At 37.0% G+C, this 25,010-nt stretch overlaps 1 protein-coding gene across 1 annotated transcript; it reads left to right on the top strand.

The window, feature by feature from the left end:
- The first annotated feature begins 6,481 nt into the window (after positions 1-6,481).
- Positions 6,482-24,795, top strand: LOC139711630 (fibroblast growth factor receptor 1-like). The gene is made up of 4 exons (XM_071623490.1): positions 6,482-6,672; positions 11,516-11,615; positions 19,307-19,423; positions 21,643-24,795. The coding sequence occupies exons 2-4, from the start codon at positions 11,609-11,611 to the stop codon at positions 21,906-21,908; spliced, it is 390 nt and encodes a 129-aa protein (XP_071479591.1). The 5' UTR covers positions 6,482-6,672; positions 11,516-11,608; the 3' UTR covers positions 21,909-24,795.
- The last annotated feature ends 215 nt before the right edge of the window (positions 24,796-25,010 follow it).

Below are 25,010 nucleotides of genomic sequence, written 5' to 3'. Positions count from 1 at the left end.
GGTGAGGCGTGGGAACGCGCACATACAATGTATTATAATGTTGTTAATTTCAAACAGACCGCTTTGCGGTTATGATCAAAAATAGATTCGGGGTGGCGCGCACTCGAGTTAAGCTTAGCGGTTGGGAAGGGAAATGCATACCCCCTTCATTATGCACTTGGTTTTAATGGAGATCGGTTCATTGTAGCTCTTGGTTCTGCATGATTTCATTCCCCACCCCTGTTTTCTTCCCTCCCAATAATTTACTTTTGACGTTATATGATTCGATGCTTTCAATTGTATAATATATATGTGGATCGAAGTATCAAGGGGTGATATAGCGATTTAAATAATCATTGGATCACATATTTAGCATGAGAGTGGTCAGCTAAGACGGATTGTTTTTATAGCCGTTATTGTAGGTACTATAATGCAGAGATGTGAGAAGGTCTATGTCAGAGCTACACACGTGGGGCTAATTGAGGTAGTTAGTGCCTATAAACATGAAGTTGATCTGGTCCCCAGACAAGTGTAACTTGTTGCCGAAGCATAGCTTGGTAGTTTGGGGCTTTTCTGCCCGTTTTCCGTCACGGAACGGTTTTTGGGGCAGTTTTTCACCCATTCCTGGGGATCAAATTTATGCTGGGGTAGTCATGTTTTGGAACTTGTTTGAATAAATTTGAAATGAAATAGTGGCCAGATTTTGCATCTTGCACTATTGTGAATCATTATGTATAGCGGGAAGGGTCACGTACGCGTCCCGCCTGTGAATGGCGCCGCGCGTCATTGGATGCAGGGGGGCTTATTGGGATCCCTTCCTTAGCTTGGGGGGTGTCGTTGGGGGCTCGCCTGTTCTATGCAGTGGGGTCTTCATACACCCTTAGCAGGCAAGGGGGGATTCGGAGGGTGCTTGTCTGTAGGTGGCCCTTATGCAGAAAGCATCGGTGAGTTGGCATGGATGGCCATGCTCAGTGCGGATGGATGCATGTATACGACGAGAAAGAATGGCGGCAATTGATAATTGTAGGAGCCGCTGTGCCTGTGTACCCCGTTAACAATTTGTGATTTAATGTACTGCTTTAGCGGAGCTCATGGGAAGGTTTCATGTTTGGAACTTGTTTGAATAAATTTGAAATGAAATATTGGCCAGATTTTGCATCTTGCACTATTGTGAATCATTATGTATAGCGGGAAGGGTCACGTACGCGTCCCGCCTGTGAATGGCGCCGCGCGTCATTGGATGCAGGGGGCTTATTGGGATCCCTTCCTTCGCTTGGGGGGTGTCGTTGGGGGCTCGCCTGTTCTATGCAGTGGGGTCTTCATATACACCCTTAGCAGGCAAGGGGGGATTCGGAGGGTGCTTGTCTGTAGGTGGCCCTTATGCAGAAAGCATCGGTGAGTTGGCATGGATGGCCATGCTCAGTGCGGATGGATGCATGTATATGATGAGAAAGAATAAATGTGACACGAAAAGCCCGGGTCCTTCCAGAAGTGATGCTAAGGCAGTACGTGTACAGTACCATCATGACATGAGTTGTGATCAAACACATATCCAATTTTGAAATAATTCTACCAATGACAAGAGTATTGCCGTGGTATTTGTAATATGATGTGTTTGCTGATATGTCTATTACTATGGTATTATGCAACTGGTAGTGTGTTGCAGTGATATGTCTATGCGACTATGGTATATGTAACCTTACAATGGGTGGTACTGATTTGTTTATTGCTATGGTATATGTTACCTAATTTGTTGCATTGAAATGGCTATGGTTATGGTACAATGTATATGTGAACTAATGACGTGTTGTACTGTCAATAACGGCATTCGAAATTATCTCCATTAAACCTTGTTTGCAAGCTACAAACCAAATCTAAAGTCTTGAGGTGTCGTTAGTGGTGTCTGTAATCTCTCATTTACGAAAAAATGGTTGACGGGATAGCTATGATCGAGATGGCATGCAGGGTTGCTAGAAGACAATTGTCCGTAGTTCGACGGAGGGGGCGCATGGACTATATTTGCGAAAGACTACACTGAGTGTATCACTGCATCAGCTGCTAATCAAGTTACTCTATTGGGTGCTTTCTTATTTCAACTTTTGTAAAAATATAGTTAGCAAGATAGATTAGAAAAGGACTTTTAGCGTGAAAATATTGTTATTTCGTTTTGAAATTTTTGAGATAGAGTATAAAACCTCTTTGCCTGCCAATACTGTACATCTGTACCTCATGTATTCTAAAAAAAAGACAAAACAAAAGACATGACAACAAATATCAAACTGGACTTCAAGATCACTTGCTGTCATTGCGAAAAAGATTGCTAACGACACCAAAAAATGTTGCTAACCACACCAAAAATGTATACATCTGGCATGTTTTGCAGGTAACCGATCTTCATACTGAGTATTCACGCTGACTTTGCTTACTATAGTGCGTAATGTCTCCGGAGTTTCGCTGGGATCTGTGTGGTGTATGAGGGTATGTGTGCGTGTGTGTGTGTGTGTGTGTGTGTGTTTGTTTGTGTGTGTGAGTGTGATTAATTTTCTGTTCATGGAATAAGAACTCGTGGATGCACCACTCTGGAAAAAATAAGTTCTCGATTCTATTCACACGTCATTAGTGGTCATAATCATCTTATTTGGAAGAGTGTTTGCCTCTTCGACATCATTATAGAAAATCTAATACTGTCATCATTATAAAAATCATGAAAAACACATAAAATGCCTTTAAGACTTATCGAACATGCTTATACACAGTTATGGAAAGCAGTCATGCTCACCAGCCTTCTTACTGTCTTAAACACTGCCCAAATAAATGTAAAGATACACCTCAATCATCTCGATGAGAGGTATTACCAATAATATGTATAAAGACGATCACATTTGTGAATTTTTTGAGATTTGTATTTACAACACTACCATATGACGTGTCAGTAGATGAAGTCACGGTTATGGCTCCCATAATAGCGGCAAGTGTTGGGGTTTGAGTGAGGGCTAGATAGCAAATTAACTTCAACATTGTTAGAAACGGCAGTGCGCCATCAGCGTTAGACATGGAATAAGCCTTGGAGTAAAGCTGTTCCTTGTCAGCATTTCTTTCCGTTGATGTTTATCGGGCAACGTCATATCATGAGCGTCGGACTTTTAGGTATATGAAATACAAACAAGTAATGTTGGAGGATATCTTCGCAACCTGAGTTACGGCGATACTTGAGTGAGATTCTCCATATTACGACAGCAAAAAATGAAGTAGAAAAGGAGGCAACAATATATCGGCGGATGATTAACTCAACGACCAGCTGTAAACTGTTTGCAAAGAATCATTTGACTCCTACTTGACAGTTTTGTTGTATTTCCTTCATTTGTCTTGCAGGCAAATAAACAAATTGCCTCGGCAAGACAATTATTTCTAACGTGTATTAATTTTCATCTTTCATAATTTCTCATTCGCCTGTCTGATTTTATATATTTCGATTTGAAGGGATTTTTTTTTTCATAGAAATATTATAGGAGTTGCATGATATCTTGCAATTTGTGAAGATGATTATGTGAAAAGAAGTGGAGTACACATAAAATCATCTCAAAGATTAAAAACGAAAAGAAAAGAAAAAACTGAAAGAAAGCAAAACAAAAAATGTACGAAAACAAAAGCCCAAATATCCGTACCCGACAAATTTAAAGTCAAGCGATATCAGTTTGCATCTTGTCATAACTGATCACATAATATCAAGAAGGTCATAACTTTTGGTAAGCATACAACGTACGTTTCTGCGAGACGGAGGTCACATAATTAAACAGCAGTGTTTACATAATCAAAACTTCTGACGTCAATACTTCGGAAGCATTCGCAGAATTTGTACATAATGCACAAAGCCCTTGACTATCATCGGGTACCTGATTAAGACACAAATGAGAGGAAAAACGAATTACTGAGGCATTCCTTGAATTTCAAGATATCCATTCTTCAAAAATAATTCAGATATATTCAGTTTTGAAAGAAGGAAAGCAGATGATTGATATCATTAACATTAATGTCCAGGCTAATTTTGATTAACGAGAAGTTATTCAAAATGTCAGGATCCTTGCGTCAATCTGTTAAGCCTTTATTAGCTTGTACAAAATTTTGTCACTTGTATGAATTTATATTACAATTGTTGTTCTTCTTCTTTTAGATCCAAATTAATGATACAGGATAGAAAAGTTGAAAGTTGAATTACAACATTTTAGCAGTACACTATCTGTTATCACCGATTTATTTAGTAACTGAATTCATCCGTGTGGTTTCCATTTTCAAATTTCTTTCACTTTTTTTAATCTGTTTATTTTCTCTACGTTTACAGTATGACCAACTATCTGTACAGCCATCAAATGGATACAAGCACACACGGTTAAGGTTTCCATATTCATATTTCTCACAAAATCAGAGAGAATTTATTATCACCCATCGCAGATTATTGAAATTTGACTGATTCCTATTTAAGATAAAAAAGCAATCAGATACAATAAACAAATGAACTAAATAATTGCTTTTCATAACCTTTTGCTACATTAAGCGACTGACAAAAGTAATGTTTGGAGAAGACTGAGGCAAAAAAACCATCTTCTGACTAGTGTATGAATAAACAAGCTCTTTCTATGAATGAAGCTGCTACTTTACGTCTGCTTCGTAAGACCAAAACTGACACAAGCATAGCATGCAATCAAGAAGACGTTACGAGTGCGCGCTCACAAATAACAAACGTATACACACATTGAATAGTCAGGAGTACGCAGCTCTCTTGATATATGTAGTACAGTGTAGTTTATTTCCATTCAATCATGAGCCCATTTGAATTGCCATCCGGGAACCCGCTCAACCAAAGCTATAACTGCTTATTCATGCCGTACAGGCGTGTTTAACTTCCATGTACAACATCACTTATAACATACATGATATATACAAATACACACGTTATACACACACTCGCACACTTACCCATACACACACACGCGCGCGCACACTCACACACAAACAAACACACACAAACACATACACACATAAATATATATAGATATATACATAATATTCCAACCATATCAAATGTCATGCATTCAAGTTTTTATACTTTCATCAGTAGATATGGAGTTAGTATCCTCATCAGAATTTCCGTAGTCACTTAGTATAGTAAATAAAATGCATAAACATTTTATTTTCTGAGGCGCCGTGAGTTCCTTTAAACGACCCTCGGTGTTTGCGTCAGGGCAGACGACACGGGACAGCTGAACTAAATTTGGGCTTTCCTGACGGGGGCACTTCCCCTTCGGACCGAGACATCCAACCCGGTAACGGGTCACGTGACAGAGATTTGATTACACGAGTGGAAGCATCTCCCCGCCCCGGTCACATTGCTGAGGAGTTAGCCCTGAATGCCCTTCTGTCTCAGGCTTGCTGTCTGCGGCTTACAGTCTTTGGTTCTTATATTATCGTTTCAAGCTTTGCTCTGTGCTCTAAGGAGGCTTCTGGTCGATCGTTCAAGAACTGAACTCGCCTCCTTCATAATTTTGATAGACCCACAGAAACACGTCTCAAAATTGTCAGCAGTACTGCCCTACGACGCTACCAATAACAATTTTTGATTCATAATTATATTCGTCGAGGAACGTACCAACAAATTATCCGAAGGATAATATGCACATTACAATTCTTTATCATCTTTGATCATATATACATTTCATTTATTATTTCTCTATCTATATTCCCTTCTATAGCTAAGTATCTATCTGTCTACCTATCTACATGCCTATCTGTTTCTGCATCTATCCCTCTTGTCTCCTTGTCGATTTCTATCTGTCTGTCCATCTATCTGTTTACCTTCACCTTTTAGTCTTTTCCAAATGTGCACCCAAAGATTGCCAATTAAATCTCGTTACACGTGCGTAACATACGGAGCCGCTGGATAGGCAATGACGCAAACCGCAATGACAGTTCGTTGTTTTAAGGTCAATAGCTTGTGGTGTGAACATGTGACTTGTTTCATACGCACAGTGAATTCCCGACATCAAATTCAATTAGATATGCAGGCGTTACAGCTGTATGAGATAAAGTTAAGTAACGATTAATAAGACATAATCTCTGAAATACTATTTTTTAAACAAGAAGTAAAGATATAACGTTGGTAAAATGTCATCTCTGTCTTATAGATTTGAAATAAAATGAATTAGCAGTTAAAAGGGACTTTGCAATGGACAATTATGTAAGAGCTCAACTGATGAATGTCCATCTGGTCCCTGTGACCTTACTGATAAAAATAATGATTGACTCTTCAAAAGCGACTTTATTGCTTCTTGTATTTTTTCTTTGTGTGTATGTGTCTCTGTGTATGCGTGTGTGTATACGCTAGTTAAAATCCAGGCGGAGAAAGCGGGGCAGTTTATTTGTGCAATCCGCTGCCCAGAGTTCGTCGGTAGTCGCCCCAGTCTCCCATGCATACCTCTCCCTGCGATCGGATGACGGATGGGCGATTAGAGTTTGGATGGCATCTCCATTAGAGCGGTCCCTTGCTGTCCCTTTCTCGCGCTCTTTTATGCAACAGGCTCAGGGCGCGTTAAACCCGCCACACGCCGTTCAATACACGGAGATCCTCGTCTTACCCGCCGCCATCGCCAGAATTCCACGCCGTGCGCCCGGATAAACCGCTTCCAATTAGCCTAGCAGGTAATCGTTTTCATGTTGTTTGGTTTGTGTCGCTGGGTTTTTCCTCACATCTGGCTTAAGCCACTGAAGCGTTTACCGATATTCTGTTGTATGATTCTGTTTTGTGAGTGTAATTTTAGTTAAATGACCCCTAGTTGTACAGTGATATCTCGTGGTATGCCAGACGCGCAGACTTCAGTAGACAGGTATACGTGCCTACACCGTGACTATGCCTACATGCTGGTCGTGTAACGAAGTAGTCCAGCATAGGGTTGCTATGTCAGATTTTTTTTTTTTCAATTGGATGTTTAAGTTGTTGCTCAATCGTACTTTTTCCACTAGTACATCATGTGGACATTTGCTACACAGACTTTTCATTTTCGTGCATCCATCGTCATCTATCGGCCTATACCTTCATAATTATTTCACTGATAGATAAATCAGTTTAATGTATAGTGTTGCGTACGTAAGAGACAATTTTTTATTCAAAGTGACAAAACAATATATATATATATATATATATATATATATATGTATATTTTATTCTCTTGTGTGTCATGTCTCTGTTCGAATCAATCAGACACAGCAGAAAAGTAAGCTGGCCTAGTTTATACAAATAAACCGACAAACAATCGACTTCAGGGATTAAATGTAGCATCTTTAATACAACTCCATTTGCAAGATCACTAAACTCATGTTTAAAGAATATCTATTAAAAACAAAAGATTGCTTTTATTCACAGCGATCTCTATAGCTTTCTTCTACCCTTTTCACACACACACACACACACACACACACTAAAAACACATGCACATAAATTAAATGTTATAATTATGTGTAAGAATTTGGAGGCTATACTTTTCATCATAATATATTCACGAGGTTGAAAGAGTGGTTAGATGAAGATAGAACATAATACATAGAACTTATCATGTACATTTCTGCTCATAAGAAAAAAAAATGCTGACAACGATACTTCACTCGTGTGTCTGTGTGTGTGTGTGGGGGGGGGGGAAGGTTGTTTGGAGGTGGTATAGAATGATAATAGATATCAAATCTTGGGTATAAAATGCCAAGGATCTTTGACATAATAACATACCTTTGGCAATACCCAGCTTCCTCGGTAAGAGGATGGTAGTGATATCTCAAATGGTTTGCATATGACTAGTCACATTCTTTGAGTGTTAAACATTTCCGCTCTATCATGCCATGTTACAGTATCTGTTGTGTGTTCATGGCAAAATGTATTTCCGGTGTTGCTTACACCGACACTTGCTTCAGCCGCTGTACTTACTAAACAGTGAAATACTATAGTAGCTGTTGCAATGGTGACGCAGGTTGTATTGCGAGTCATTCACCTTGTCCCTGTCTCATGTCGTCAAAATATCCATGTCTTTTTCTTTATAAATATTAGCAAATGAAGGAAAATATTTGAAAATTGTCTGCAAAATGTTCATCATTAAATGAAATAACAAAATAACATTGTTGAAGGGTTCAATATATGCCAACAATTGGTTCTTATATCAGAGTTTAATGAACTTGGCTCCGTGTAGTTTTAGTCGATTGTCGAGTCTCAACTGTGAGGATCACAGAAACTACTATCTGTGACTTTCATTTACATCATTTTGTATCATTGTACAAACTAACAACAACAATCAAGGCCAAGCAAGCCAGTGAATTTACCAGACCTTGCTACTTCCAAAATACAGAGTTTAATCCAATAGTCTTTCTGTCTGCCACGTCATTGTGAATTTGTGAATTTTCAAACGTAATGTACATTGTCACGCGACAGATGTAATTCCCATGACTGTTCTATTATCAACTGGCATTTACAGAGCCAGGCTGTTGCTGTTCATTTTCAGTATCACTTCTATACAGTAAAAATGTTTTTTTATTGTTGTCTTTTTGACTGTTCATAGGAATGTACGCAAGGGTTATCACTCGGGTTATAAATGCTTACCTCATTTTACACATTCCCACACACTTCCAGGACATCTTTAAATTGGCTAATGCTTAATGAAACCCATTCTTCAACGCGTACTGGTGATCAGAACTATGCCGATGTTTATCTTTATACAGAACAATGGATACGTTATTAGAGTGCTTCTAAGAAAATTCAGGCCGAAGTTGTATTTTAAGTTTCACTTCAAATTACTAGTATGGTGATCATTTATGATATTAAAATTTTCTCAATTTCAATATAGATTTAAAAAGTCGTGAACTCAACCACTGTAGAACAAGAAATAAATAATATGTTTATGTCCTGGAAGAAAAAACAAACTTGTAGGTCAATATGAAATATTAATATCGTATGAAAACTGCGAAATTAGTCTTTAACACTTTTTTTATAATGTTGACTCTAGCTCTCTTGATATCTTATAGGATAATGAGATTTAGGTCTAAATTGCAGTACTTCTGAAACGCATCCTGCTTTGAGTAATACCTTTACCCGCTTATACCTAATGGTGGCATGTATACACAAACATCTGAACACACGATTTTCCTCCTTCTGTTTCATGATTAAGGAGCTCAATATAAGTCCATTTCTCTGAATACACTCATTTTTACTTTGCTCTTTGTGACTTGCAATGCAATCATGGCGTTTTTACTTTCGAAGTACCTACTTGATTTTATTATACCATGTTATAGAAATTAATTGTGATAATCTAACTTGGTTTAAGTAATAAAAGAAAATTATATGTTTTGTTTGCCAAGAGCTTATTGTTCTCTTATATATATTTGGTCATAACTACCCAACGTGTTGTATGCACCTTGTTCCGTTATTGGCATCATCTGTTTCACTACATCGTGTAGGACTTGTAGTAGTCTCTGTTCCATTCCTGGTCTAGAATTATTTATGTGTTATTTCTCTTTTCATGTTGGACATTGCACATGTCTACACATTCGTTTTTCCTGCTGAACCAAAGGTTTCTCTCTTTTTCTTATCCCTTCTTATCACACTGATTTTTGAAAGTCCTAAAGCCTTATTTGACAAAATTAATGTTAGATATGGTAATTGTCATAGGTCGTTTAAAGTGCAAAAAAAAATGGCCTCTAAGTCTTGAAAAAAGAGTAGTCGTGACTGTGACTTATGATTGCAGTGATCGGACATTAAGTTATACCCCTGTGTGTGTTTGTTTGTGTCTCCGCCTATCCTATAATCAGTAATCACCTCCATGTTGCATAATGTTATCATTCCAATGTTATCTCTCTCTGCCCTGGCTCTTTCTGCGTCTCCTGTAAATTCTAAAGGGTTAATGAATGATGACATTCACTTTCACATCGATTTTAAAAGCTTTATTTCATAGTTCGATCATACAATTATGCTTTGGACTTTGGGCTAAACGCTTCACGTTGATTGATGATTCGTAATAAGTTAATAAGCCAGTTTGGGGTTCCAGTTTGCGCATGAACAGAAAAAGGTAATTTGTAGCGTATTGAGAGTCAGGTTGGTTTTTAAATTCACTGAGATAAGCATCTGTGATGCGATGATTATTCATATAATCCTTATTAATGGTGCCTGCCAGTACATCCACCTGACAGCAAGCCTGGTATTTGGCAATGTTAACAGAAAAAAAAGAAGATTGGTCATGCATTCAATACAACACAATGAAATTAATACTTCCCAAAGTGTTGATTGAAGAACCATTCTGGTCACTGTCTTGATCTACGCAGGTTCATTCTGTGTTTGAACACGAGTTCCATGAATTGATGTTTTGCAAACTGATGCATTGTATCGCTTTTAGTCGAGTGAACTGAGTAAAATGAAGGGTCATCTGTACTCTCTAAAAAAATCGAGTGAAAATATTCACTCTTAAAGGAGTGAATACAAAAAAAGAGTGAATTTAGAGTGAAATTGGAGTGAATTTTGAGTGAAAATGTTCATTTTCACTCATTTTGGATCACTCGAAGATTTTGGAGCGATCCCTGAGGTCACTCCAAAACGAGTGAAAATGTACATTTTCACTCAAAATTCATTCGAAATTCACTCGAAATTCACTCTTTTTTGTATTCACTCCTTTAAGAGTGGATATTTTCACTCGATTTTTTTAGAGAGTACCCATGTGCAGATGAGCTTTCTATAAACTGGCTTACTGGACTGTCACAATTATTGCCCAAGTCTTGAACATAGGCTAATCCGCAGGCTACCTCGCAGGCTTGTCATTGCTGTATGGCCCAGGGTCTGATGGACATGTTTATAATCTGCTGACCTACTGGCGTCACCAGTCAGGACAGGGTATAGTCGTGGAGTATCTGATTTATAGACATTGCGTGTGCTCTTAAAAGTGCATTCCTCCTTTGAAGGTCCTACAGTTTCCTTAAAAAGCTCAATTTTAAGGGATATCAGAAATGGGTTGCATAGTGCATTACACACTCACAGCCAGTCTAAGCCACAGCTAAGTTGAACCCTGGCTATAAAGTGAATTAAATGCTAGAGAGAGAGAGAGAGAGAGAGAGAGAGAGAGAGTTTGTTTGTTTGAATAACTTTCTTCAATTTAGTATTTCATATATAAATCAAAACTCTTTTCAGTACTATCTCAGAAAAAAAATCAATATACAGATTACAATGTACATGATTCCAAGCAAGAAAATAAATGTGTACATTAATTCCATTATGTATATGGTATTATCAGATTTGCAGATTGTGTGTGTGTGTTATGTGTACGTTTGTTACCTTGAAGTAAATTGCATCAAAGTGCGTGTGTGTGTGTAGAGAGAGAGAGAGAGAGAAAGAAATTAAGAAATGCAATGTATTATATTGAAGAGTGTATACATGTAGTAATGTTACGTATACATTCCAGAATGCCAAATTTTGTGCTGACAATTATGTCTAGCTTTTTCTCATATCGTTTTCCAATGACAGCTCTTCCTCTGAACCTGCCGAAGCAACAGATTATCTCAGCCAATCCTAGACGAGGACATTTCTGGATTACATCAAATATACAGGAATAAAAGCATGTCAGGTAAGTGCTTTATCAAATATCCATTGAAAAAAAAAGTAAAATGTAGTCAGCTAAAATCATTGGATTACGTTCATCCTAAACCTGTCTGTAAGAGGCAGAAAAGAAAATAAGAAGAAGGGAAGAAAGAACAAGACTGTCCGTACGTGGCTGAAATACAAGAAATATACACAAAGGAGGATGTTTGTAAGATGTAATCATTCTGCCAGTTAACCTTTCTTTAAAAAAAAACACCCCACACAGTTGGATAATGTGTGTTTATCCCATTGTCAGTAAAAAGTCACGTGGTCAAGCGATCATAATCAACCTTGACGTAATCGTTCCATGTTATGATATACTGCTGCCTGCAGGCAAATGTTGTTTTGCATTTTACCTCACTTCAGATATCTTGAACCATTTTATTCCACTCGCTCGTTGCTCATTTTATATTCATTCAATTCACTACATAATGCAAGTAAATGCTGTTCTGATCACATGTCCACATTGGATGTCGATTCATTTTGATTTACCAAAAAAAAAAAAAAAACCCTATAACTTGCATAATGTTCACTTTATTATGAGAAAGCCTCTCCACCTGCAAAACAGAAAGACAAAAATGTTCACGTGATACTGCTATGGGCGTACTTGGTATCATAAGTGTTTGACCGAAAACGTCTACTTCTCAGCCCAAACAGAGTGTCTCCATGGCTGAAGAAGATGAATTTTCATTATTAATTTGTCTTTTAAACCGAAGAGAGTGTCATGAATAGTTATCAATCAACTCCGCAGTTGGAATGGCAGTATTCCTCAGAAAAAAGAAAGTTGTTAAACAAAGCACATTCCAAACATTTGGCGCCTTCAAATCACGTGGGCATGCATGGCATTGTGCACATAAACCATTATTCTATAAAGTCTGTTATTCCAAAGTAAGCCTGTGTATCAATCTAAAACTTCATGATGCCTTCCGATGCCAAAGTCCTTATCAAATTGTCATTTTGACTGCTTATCACCCCATTCCCATTACGTTATGCCATTTACCGCTCATCAAGGATATCTACAAACTGACATTTGATATATCATCATTATCACCTATGCAGACACAAACAGTGCATTTACCTCTTCCCTATACTTTGATCAAACATCATTCCTCTTTAATCTCATGCTCATTCTCATTTATCTTTTCTACAGCGACGTGATATCTCCTCATGTCAAAAACTTCTATTTTTGTTCACGCTATTGCTATTACTTCTCTTTTAAATCTTGGCGTTCACACTATCACACCAGTCTCGTTCGCTCATCAAGGTATCTACAAGCTGTCATTGATATGCCTCACCTGTGTGCAGACACAAACAGTGCATTTACCTCTTCTCTCCTTTGATAAAATACTGAACATCTCTTTGCCGTTCTTTTATCTGACGTTCATTGTCATTAAGGTTATCTCTTCTACAGTCACGTGATATCTTCTCATTTCAAAAATGTCTTATGCTACTTTTTTCTTCTTAGTCTCGACGTTCACACTATCACACCAGTCTCTTTAATCATACATTGACATTCTCTGCTCTTAATCAAACATTATCTCTATGTAACTGCACATTTTTTGTTTTTAACTTTTGCTCCCTTCTTTCTGCGTCCCACGATGTACAGTACTTCTCACGGTCTCACCTTTTCTGCACTCCTGTTTTACGATAAAAGGAATAGAAGCATGGGTGAAACGCTACCAGAGAATATTTAGAGTACTCTGCTCTTAGGTTTATTTGAACACACTATTCAATTGGACTATTCCTTTGCGTTGCAAAAGAGTATTCTATTAATATAATATGATGTTAAGCTGTCCAGATCATCCCCCGAATGTAAGTTCTCCTCCAATAACACTCTCAATAATAATCTCATCAACACGATAGGAAATAATAATAATTGTTAATATTTTTAGAGCGCTGCCTTTTGCTCTGGATCAAGCGCTATTACTATTATTATTGTTGTTATTATTATCATAATTGTTATTATTACTATTATAATTATTATTACTATTATAATTACTATTACTATTATTATTACTACTACTACTACTACTACTACTACTACCACTACTACTACTACTACTACTACCACTACAGATAGAGCGTGAGTTTTGTCATTATTCACAGAAGAAATGAAAAATAACAGCATCTTGACTGAACAGATTGTACATAGACTTCAAACACGTTTTACGACAAAGATGGAAGAAACGAAAAAAAGTTCTAACTACCAATCCTACTCACTCACACTATCGTTTAACCATTTCAGTCAAAGCTATTTTTGCTTCGAGGGAAAAGTAAACTGGTAAACGAACACAATAGTGAAAAAGGATTCGTATATGACATATCTATACTATCTTACATATCTATATACCTTATATGTATCATATGCTGTATCTTACAAATGTTTCGAAAGGTCTTGCACAAGGCTCGACGCCTTGCCAACAATTCATCGACAAGATAAAGGGGAACGTCAATCACGGCTGGATCGCAGGCCTGCCTTTCATACTTCTTTCGCTGTGGTGCCGTTTAATTGATAACCTATACACATGTGTGCCAACTCATGTGCAGACACTCAAAAGTTACAGCGCCTTACCTGTCTTATTTCATAGTAGATGATACCCCAGGGACAAATAGGAGAATCAAGGTTGCCGCAATGACGTTATTCTATAAAGTCCTAGAAACAAGGTTACCTTTTTATCATGGTGTTCTAGTTTTTATAAGACAAAACTGAATAGTCGCAAGCAAAGATGGAAACAGAAAATAAAATCTAATTCTGTTTGTAATATAACACACATAAACTTTGACGTGTATATCAATAATAATAATGATAATAATGATGATGATAATAATGATAATAATAACAATACAATAATAATAATAATAATAATTATTATTATTATTATTATTATCATTATTATTATATAACAATAATGATATATAATTATATGTTTACGTACACACACACACACACACACACACACACACACATAGAGAGAGAGTATTTGTAGGTGAAATAATAGACAACGAATTTTCTTTTCATTAAATCGCAAGAAGAAATCCGGTATATATTGCGAGCATATTCATGCAGAAAAGTCTTCTTACACGTGAAAAATATCAGGGTAATATTTCGTCTGTTAAACAAGTTAAATAAGTTATGCATCTGACGTCGCAGTCACGTGCAGTGCTTACAGGGTGCCATCATTGCTACATTAAATGGGACCTCCGCATGATTTTTAGACTTTTACATTTGAACAACTATAAATTAGTTACTGTGTACATTGAGATTGGGATGAGGAATAAGAATGTTTTCAAATTTTATAACAAATTGCAATGAACAAGAATGATGACATGGCAGCCTCACCATAAGAATGTATGAGTTGAGGCTCAAAGGAGCAGAAAAAAAAAGAAGAAGGCATGCATAGATTCTACATAGGTGAACTTGTTAAGCAAGCTGTATCGTAATAGAAATGCACTGCTACATCTCTGAAATATGTGAGGTTTCTATGTTATCATCATTGTTCAGTGTAATTTGTGTGAGATTTTTCAAAGTATTGGTTTCTCTGCTCAAGGAACACAATAAATTCAACAAGTATAGTATACACAGAGCTGTCGATTTATGTTACGAAGATATGAAATTATAAAAATCGTTCCGAATTCTCCTTCAATAACGTCCATGCAGTAATTGTCTTCATAATGTTTGTCCTTGTTAGATTCTGCAGTTATATGAATTTCTGTAATTCTCCCTGATTTACGTTCAAATGGTCTTCTCTTTTCTAAATTAATTTTCATTTCAAATAGTCAGATTTAGTCCCATACAAATTATTTGATAGTCTTTTGTCATTCCGCAGCAGTTGATCTCATCCGCTATTTGATACTGTACTGTAGTCGGGTCGGGTCACCTGTCCGTGGCCTTACAAACATGACAGTTGATAAAGCTAAAGTAGCATTACAGAGCCTGTTGCTGCAGCCGAGCCAATCAATTACAGGACGCGTTCATGTATACCCGTACAATAGGCCAAGTTGTAAAATACCATTACATGACACTTGATATTGAGCCGTATCATTATGCTCCTACCTTTTCAACGCGTGCCTTCTTGAACTCACAAAATGGCAACAAGGCGTTAAGCTGTTATGACAATGATGGAATAGAACTACGTGACAAGGTGATGAGAAGAGGGTAAAAAGGGGGAGACGATTTTGAAGATCGGGTAGGGAGTCTAGAAACACGTATATTCTCTTTAAAAGTGAAAATTTTCTGAGCCAACTCTAGGTACACGGTAATCTAACAAATCGAACATCGAAAGTTTCTTTCAAACCGGACAGAAAGTTAGAATATAATAAAAGTGTTAATTTTGATAATATTTTCAGCATAGAGTATAATCGGTTGCAAAGACATATGCAAAAATAAAACAACGAGCTGAAGGCGTTGCCTCAAAACTTTGTATTTGGTTCGTACATTGAAGTTTAATTCCTTTCTTCGTTGTTGCTGTTTTTTTTTGCAATCTATAATCCACGTAATATATAGTGTAATATCTTACAGTGCTTCACTTTACATTAGTGATGTTAGTTATCAGTGTTGTATTGTGTCAACGTTATCGATTTGTGGCGAGCAACACTACTCCTACTTTTACAATTCATATCTACACATAAATTAAAAGAAAATTCCATTCTTATGGATTGTATAAATGTTGTTCAATGTGAAAACAGGAAAAGTAAAGAAGCGAATCCGTGAAAAGTTAGGACAAATATCGGACACATAAGTAAAGTTGAGAATAGCGAGAGTTTAGAGAGTAATATTAAGACTATGCTGCCAACTCTGTGGAATGTAAAAAAAAAAAAAAATCTAATATTCTGTCCGTCAGTGATTTACCTCATTTTTCGTAATTTTCAAATGAAACAAAACTCTCTCCCCTTATATCCACACTTCATTTTAGCCTTAAATCCTAGCTCACACATCCCTGCTCAGACTTTCAATATATTCCCTTCTCAAAGAAAATACGTCACACTTTAGAATGATAATGAACATTAAAGTCATTTAAACTTCTATTAATTTAGTGATTTAACTCATATAGGAAATCCTATATTTTTCAAAGAATTTCTTTTGACTGGACTTATCTTGACCGAGTAAATTAGCACGTTATTAACGTAATTCATGAATATCAATTCGGATAAAATTAACCATTTTTCCATAAAATCAATTATTTTTCGTGTTGAAAATATCAAGAACCACCCATGAGTATTTTGAGTACTTCTGAGTCATCGCTCGATTCAAAACAAATAGATAGAGCAAGTAGAACAAGTAGAACAAGTTGATAGTTACAATTGACATTGAGGGATTACTAAAATAAAATCGTGGCTTGTAAACTGTGGACCTCTCAGGAAAGAATAAGAGTTATACAGAACAAATACAAAGCGTAGGTAACGAACATAATAAACAAAACAAAATTAAGAACTACGAACGAAATTACACAGACATAGTATGTCCTATAGACTACCTATCAAGACTCTGTGTGTGTGTGTGTGTGTGTGTGTGTGTGTGTATGTGTGTGTGTTTGTGTGTGTGAGAGAGAGAGAAAAAGAGAGAGAGAGAGAGAGAGAGAGAGAGAGAGCTGTGAGTCTGTGATTTGCTGACTCACCCAAAAGGAAAGACATTTATCAAGACTTGATTTTATAACTACCTACTTTCCAAAATTCACCATCTTAGAATATTTCAAGATTTGAGACCCTTGGCCTTTCTATTAAACATAATGCCACTAAGGAATTTTGAATTGATATATTCGTGTAAGATAAGTAGCATTAACTACATGCTGGACTGCATTTACCATCGAAATTCTTCACAATTTGTCCTAGTGGTGGCATTTAGAAGTTGCTCATTTTTTAAATTTTAAATAGAAAAACACTTTTGCTTAAGGTTTTGAAAATAAAGTGGCCATAAAATAATAGCTTTTTTACCTATAATAAAAAAAAAATCAACAAGATCGAGTAGAAAGTCTTTCAATTCTATGTTTTTTTTTAACTCAGCATATAAAACGCAAACATTGCCGGTACTTGTTATCTGTGCCAACAGATGTAGTACAGCTCGATAAATGATGGCCCGTTACCTTATCCTAATGGTTACAGTTCGTAATTCTGAAGGTTCGTTAATCCGAAAATGACCAAAGGTTCCTTATTTCGAAGGTTTGTTAATCCGAAAACGAGATAAGGTTCGTTATTCCGAAAAAGAAATGAGGTTCGTAATTCCAAAGGTTCGTCAGTCGCACCTTCTCTTCGTTTTCCTATAACGAACCTTACTTCATTTTCGGATTAACTAACTTTCGGAATAACGAACCTCATTTCATTTTCGAATAAATGAACCTTTATTATAACGAACCTCATTTCATTTTGGGATTAGCGAATCTTAGAATAACGAATCTCATTTCATATCTTTGAATTCACGAACCTTCAAAATAACGCCACAAACACAATGCTCATTGTTGGACTAACGAACCCTTATTTCATTGTCGGATTACAACGAACATCCATATATACGGAATTTGTGTATTTCGGAATAATGAACCTTCGAAAAAACAAATATATTTCATTTTCGGATTAACGAATATTTGGAATAACGAACATCACCGAGCTTAATAGTGACTGAACAGAAGTAAGCGCAATAGGTATAACATTTCATTATGTGAGGTAGACTATCTATATCTTTATCGAGTACAATGTGTATTTCACCCCCTTTCGTTATGATGTTTGATGCTTGTAAATATTGTCTTATAGGGATATGTGATTACAATATTTAATTTGTCTGTTGGATGGTCCAAGGCAAGATGACAGAATTGATTTAACGACAATACCTATGAACGGGACCAACCCACTACAAGCACAAAGCCCATATGGTCTCCTTTCAGGCTTACGGTTTCCGTTGTCACTCTTATAGTAGATTTTAAACTGCAGCATCAAGATTATTTTACGACAGAAGAGAACTGTACCTGCAAATCAATCGCAGGATATTACTGAAGTATTGATAATTTCAAAGCACAAAAGTAGACTTTCTCTTTCCTCTGTGCAACAAAAGCTACATCGTTTTGATAACTATTCATAAGCTTGAAAACAACTTTGCATTCGAAACGGCAGGAGTGACTGCATTGTGCAGCTGATTAATTCAATTCCAAGGGCCAAGCACAATAGCATTAAATGAAAACATAATTAGGGTCCAATTCAGCGATTTAAGGGAGATTTTTTTTTGTTCTACCTAAATCTTATTTTGATTTTACACCAATTTTATTTGATGAAAGGCTCCTCCTGAGCCACATCAATAGTGGAAAGAGTGTGAAAGTTTTTTTCCCCAATCTATAGGTTTTATCTTTAATTTCTTACTTTCTTAATTGTGGTCAATCGAGACAAGAAGTATATTGAACTGAACGTTTCTAATGTTTTCCCATGCATACACCATTTTATTTCTGCCATTGGCTATCGGAATGCAATTTCATGTCATTGCAATCCAAAGCATTATCACATATTGGTCATGCATTTACATCCATGCAACATTTCCATTTTCTCTTTCTCCTCCCACTCCCCTCTCTCTCTCCATCCCATCCCATTTTCCATCAATCGTATACGTCCATCCCATATGTCTGTTCGGATGTTCCGTTTCCGCGTGTCTGTCTGTGTGTTCGTTTTGTCTGTCCGTTTCGGTTGTCTTCCCGCCAGCTGGAAACAAACCTAGCTACAAGGGGCCCAAGATCGAGGTCCGACAGCAGACGAGGTCGATAGACGAAGGCAAGAGGGTCAATCTTTTTTGTCGACTTACAGAAGAACCCGACTCAGGTAAGTATAGACATGAGAAGAAGAGTTTCAAGTGGAAGAAGAAAGTGCAGTTCGTTTTATTACAACCATCATTTAATGCCTACATAATTAACCATTTGCAGATGAAACAAAAACCCAGCTTTAGTGCTTCAAAATAGTTCCAAAATGTGTGTTACGGATAGAAACGGCCAATGTACAAATTTGAATCAGCATAATCAATGTTAAGTACTGCTGAATAAACAAAATGTAAACAATAGTTATAATAAAATTGTCTCTCTATAGAAAAAACCGTGCAGCTTTGCTTACAGAGAAAAATAGTGATATCTCCTTATATTTTAGGTTTTCTTGCAATTTTTTTTTTATATTTGAAGTTGTTTTGTGATACAACTGACCAATGCATATGCTTCAAATGTGATAACTCGAACATTTCTTAAATCACTGCTCCCAATGGTAAACGATACCTTTAAGTTAGAGTTTGAAGTGAGGCACTGTGAGGGAGCTAGTGACCAAACCCGATCGATCAAAGCGACGGTGCTGGTAGTGGTGATGGTGTGTGCGGGGGGGGGGGGGGGGGGGGGCGATGAAGTGGAAGGGGAGTGTGTACCCCCGCCCCCTTCCCTTATTCAACCGGAGGGAGCTTTGACAATTTTACATTTAGATGGTGCACTCTGGTGCGTAATTCGGTAAAGATTTCAACAAATAATAATAATAATAATGATAATAATAATAATAATAATAATAATAATAATAATAATAATAAGGTCTTATTTACCCAGGGTAACCTCTTCAGTATTACCACTGCTCTACCAGAGGGCCCCGCCATTATTACTACCATAGCCTTGCCAGGTACCCATTTATACACCTGGGTGGAGAGGGACATGGTGGGTAAAAGCATCTTGTACAAGGACGTAAACACTGGGCGGGACTCGAACTCGGGTCCTCCGATCGGTAGTCGGGAGTTTCATCCACTATGCCACAGCGCCCCCATGTACATGGATAGACCTTGCCCGTTGGAAAATCTTGGAAGTTTGAAAGTTCGGATTATCAGGGATGGGGGGGGGGGCATTTCTTGTGTTACTCCTATTTTTTGAAGTTCAACGTGAGAATGCCTTCATCAGAGTGAGACAGTTAAAGGGGATGGCTAGTAACTGATCAGTGGGAATCAGTGGGAATGCTAGGGGATGATTGTTCCAATCCGTGTGGGATTCAAAGAGTACATTATATATCTATTGTGTGAAAATTATTTGCTTCAGAATGGTCTCATACACATATTCAAGTAATGTGCAGTTTAATGTTTCCAGATTAGCATGCCTGTACAGTGATGGGACATTAAACTGTGCATTACTAGAATATGAGATTGTTCTGAAGCAAATAATTTTCACACAACAATAACTATATAATGTACTCTTACATGAATCCCACAAGAATTGGAACAATCATCCCCCAGCATTCCCACTGATTCCCACTGATAAGTTACTAGCCATCCCCTTTAAGGTTTGGTGAACTGAGTGAGAGTTGGAAGCCCTGATCAAGATGTTCAAGATTTTCAGTCAGTTCGTAACAGGTTGCAGTCCTCAAAGACATTTTACAGCCTTCTACATTGATTCACTTTACAAGGACAAATATTCATAAAATTGCCCCTGCAATTATAGGGATAGCGGTTACATAACGATTACTTTTTGGACATTTGATATTAGCATCTTAATGTTTAAGGTTATGTTAACTTCATAATTCAATCCACATCGATTTGTAATCCTAAACTTCAGATCACGGCTTCGAATTGATTATCGAGATGTCTATGATGGTTGCTTTCTACACACAGAGGCCTCGTAAATGAGGCCAACCGTATATTGTTGTATTGGATACTACCAGTGATTTGTTCTTTATTCCGAAGATTCGTCAATCTGAAATATGGTTGCTGATTCCAAAGGTTCGTGACTGCGCACTTTTTTATGATTTTTAGAATGAAAGGAATTTATTTGAGCCTTCGGAATTATATACTTTGTTTAAATTAAATTTTCGGACAAACGAATCATCGAATAACGCAAGAAAGGATCGGATTGACGAACCCTATTTCTTTTTCTAAGTACAAACATCTAGGTAAACGTAATTTGTTTTTTCCCAATAGCAAACATTTGAAATAACATGCCTTATTTCACTTTCGAATTAACAAACCTTTTTGATGAAGAACGTCAACCATCACAGTTTGAGACTCTTTTCTGCATTTCCTCCATCTGCAGTACATTGGATACTTGACGATGAGGACATTGTTGATGGTGGGCGTTTCAAAGTGTGGACCGACAAGTGCGACTGCCACTGCCAGATCCTGGTGACGCGGCCGGATGACGAGGGTCTGTACGTATTCAAGGCCAGAAATAAGAGGGGCGAATGCTGCACAACTTTCAGCCTACACATCATCCCATCAGTCAAACCATTGTCAGACGTCGACGTCAAAGAGCTGCTTTGGCAGAATACCCAACAGAACGAAGACCTGTTCGGTAAATAGGAAACGAGGGGGGACTTGCTGTCTCCGTACAGCCCCACCTCGTGGTCGGTAGTTCGTTGAGGTCTTCCGCCAACTCGCTCTTCTAAGTCAACAGGTCACGATGGTGTTCAGAAAGTAGATATGCTCACCAGCTGTTTGTGTCTATTGTGTAGTACACATAATATGTTTGACGTTGAAAACACTTAGTTTCGATTTGTGTTGGTTGCTAATTTAAATTCCCTCAACGTAGTATTAAACAACGAAGAGCACTGCTTTTGATTGACTTTATTTACTGGCGTAAAAAAGACAATTCTCGCAAGGGACCTAAAAGAAGTGTCACGAACCGAAATAGAACTACGTATAAGAGACAAGGGGTTAATATAGATTGTGATTAATAACAATATTGGGAATTACTTTATGCGTGATAGAGGCGATATACGTTTGGAAGGCGTAATGATATTCATGTGGTTCTCCAATCAAAGGAACATTGATGATTGTTCAAAACGAAAAACAAAGGAAGATTATGTAGGGAAAATTAATTATTCTTTAGGAATTAGCATTGTTTTGTGATTTGTTGGATTTTTTTTTTCAAAGCAAATTTGCTCTCATCAAGAGCGTTGTTCATCTCCTTAAAAAAAGATCGGTTGGTGTACATGTCGTAATTAGGTCTTTGTTCAACTTATCAATAATATCTATACTTAAATCCTATCGCGCAGTATTTATCATCCAATTTCCAATATCTCACCCAGCTTCATTTTGATGTTAAGCAAATCATTAAGTTATGTGGAATATACACTCCGTTCATCTATACATTTTGTACATATAATATCTGGGGAAAATGTCTTCAAAATACATGTGAAAAGCTTTCAGTCACTGAATAGTTCTAACCGGTGAGTAGGTTCAGGTTCGATCTTACTATCATAAAAAGATGATGTTTGAATGAACAGACTCCGGTAGACAAAATGTACTAAAATTGTGTCCTTATACATATCGGTTCATTTTAACAGGTTACAAATAGTAGTTGATACAGTACCGATGTTAAAGCAGGGAAACAGATGAATTGCGTGAAGATTTAAGCAATAGTTTCTTTTTGTTTACTTGTATTTTGCTGTGGCATGTATGTACAATTCAATTTTTAACTGTAAACGAATGGTCACTGGAAAACAATTGAGCGACATTATACCAAAGCGGGTTTACAAATCAAATTTTATTTTAACAATTTGTGATGTATCCATTCAATACATAAATCTCATTGTCAAGATCTATGACATAATTAACTAGAATATTAGTAAGTGTTGACAGCATCATTATTTCTATCGATGAAGAAGAGTTGATTTGCACAGATGTTTCTTTACTTTCTTAGATTCTGTTCTTACATAGATTCATGTTTTAAAACGACACTCAGAGTCTTCTAGGAAAGTACAATGGCGGCCTTATAAACTTTGTGCCTTAATAATGTTACGTTTGAGTGCGTATGCGGCAAGGAAAACTTGTCAATATAAAAGATTCATCTAATAACACAAAATGTTTGCATTTCATTTGACTTTGTCATGAACCCGTCCATTGATTTGACTTCTAGACGTAAACTGTAAATTATGACAGCATTTATCATGATGTGTAAAGTGTCAAAATATGAAAAAGACATGACTTTATAGTCACTTTAATGCACCGGAGAATTAACGAAAGAAAATGAGTGTAGCTTTGATTATACATAGAGCGCTCGACAGTTGATCAATATCTTGTACATTTTACTATATGATTGTTGATTATCTTAAAGTGGACAATATCGTTTTGTACATCATAAAGTGACAATGTCACTTTCACCATTTTAGGGAGTGGATTTCCAAGATTTTCATGTAAAGCATGTAAAGAAGCAAAGTTATCAAAATTTTGGAATGCAAACAAATCTGATGTCTTACCCATGTCGTTGTCCACGATACATCTTTACATAGCCATAATAACCACCATTATTAAAATGGACGATTCATGCTCCCAACAATTTGATACGGAATCATAATATATAGCGATGAAAATGACGCGGCAGTAGCCTATTCTAGTAGTAAACTAGTGGTGATAGTTATTGACCTAAAAAATAGCTTCACTGTGATATCATTTGAGGCCTTACGCCATAACATGTTCGTATCAAGAAGTCTTTTTATTTCATTAATATCAGTGTACATGTCACCATCTCGTCTGGCACTAGGCTGAAATTGATGTTGGAAAGATATGGTGCATTTACTTCCGGGTCATGACTCTATATGAAGTGGTCATGGCGAATACTGAACATTTCAGATTGGAGCATCACAACTCTTGTGTGAAGACGACTACCTATGCACATTCATACAGTGTAGTGACTTACTGATTATAAACAACAATTGACACTACTTATTTCTATTAATTTGTTGTGAAGAAAAGGCTGTAGGAAAGGGTGAATATACCGATCGAGATGGAGATAAAGGATGTGGATTTTAGAGTTGATGGGCGCCTAGTTACCGACGATGGTGATTCTATCACATTGTAAACATTGGAACTAAGGGTATACTGGTTCTGTATCTCTGCAGATTTTGCTAACATGAATGTATCACTTTTCTTTGGTTACAAATCAAAACTTCCCCTCAGAGTGGTACGAGATCGAAAACGGTTGGATGCGTGTCTGATATGCGAAGGCTTAATCAAGTTATGTGTAACTGTACAAAAAAAAAGAAAGAAAAGAAAAGCGACTGCCAAATAAGAGATTTAGTTCCAAAGATATCTTCCTAGATGTTTTTTGAAAACAAAATAACTCTAACACCGGTTGAATATTTTGTGTTTTTTATAAGGGTGTCAATGGCTGAAGGACATATATTTGGGTCATTTTGACGGAAAATCCTGGTCTGTTCTGTACACCTGTGGCAGCATTAAAGCAGGATGGAATAAACCGAACTGGCTTTTCCTTGAATGTTTTTTGCTGGGGTGAAAGATTGATTTTGAATGTTTACGTCATTTGTGAGGTGATTGGCTTGACTACAAGTGACTGTGCACACACACACACACACACACACAAATATTACGATGATATACATGTCCACAAGTGTGTGTGTGTGTGGTGCATGTGGATGTGGGTGTGGATGTGTGTGGCTGCAT

The sequence above is a fragment of the Diadema antillarum genome, unplaced genomic scaffold, assembly GCF_040938485.1.
Source record: "Diadema antillarum isolate AM-2024a unplaced genomic scaffold, OU_Dant_1.0 seq00001676_RagTag, whole genome shotgun sequence".
NCBI lineage: Eukaryota > Metazoa > Echinodermata > Echinoidea > Diadematoida > Diadematidae > Diadema > Diadema antillarum.
Note: the sequence above shows the minus strand (reverse complement) of the source record. Positions and strands in the feature narration are given on the sequence as shown.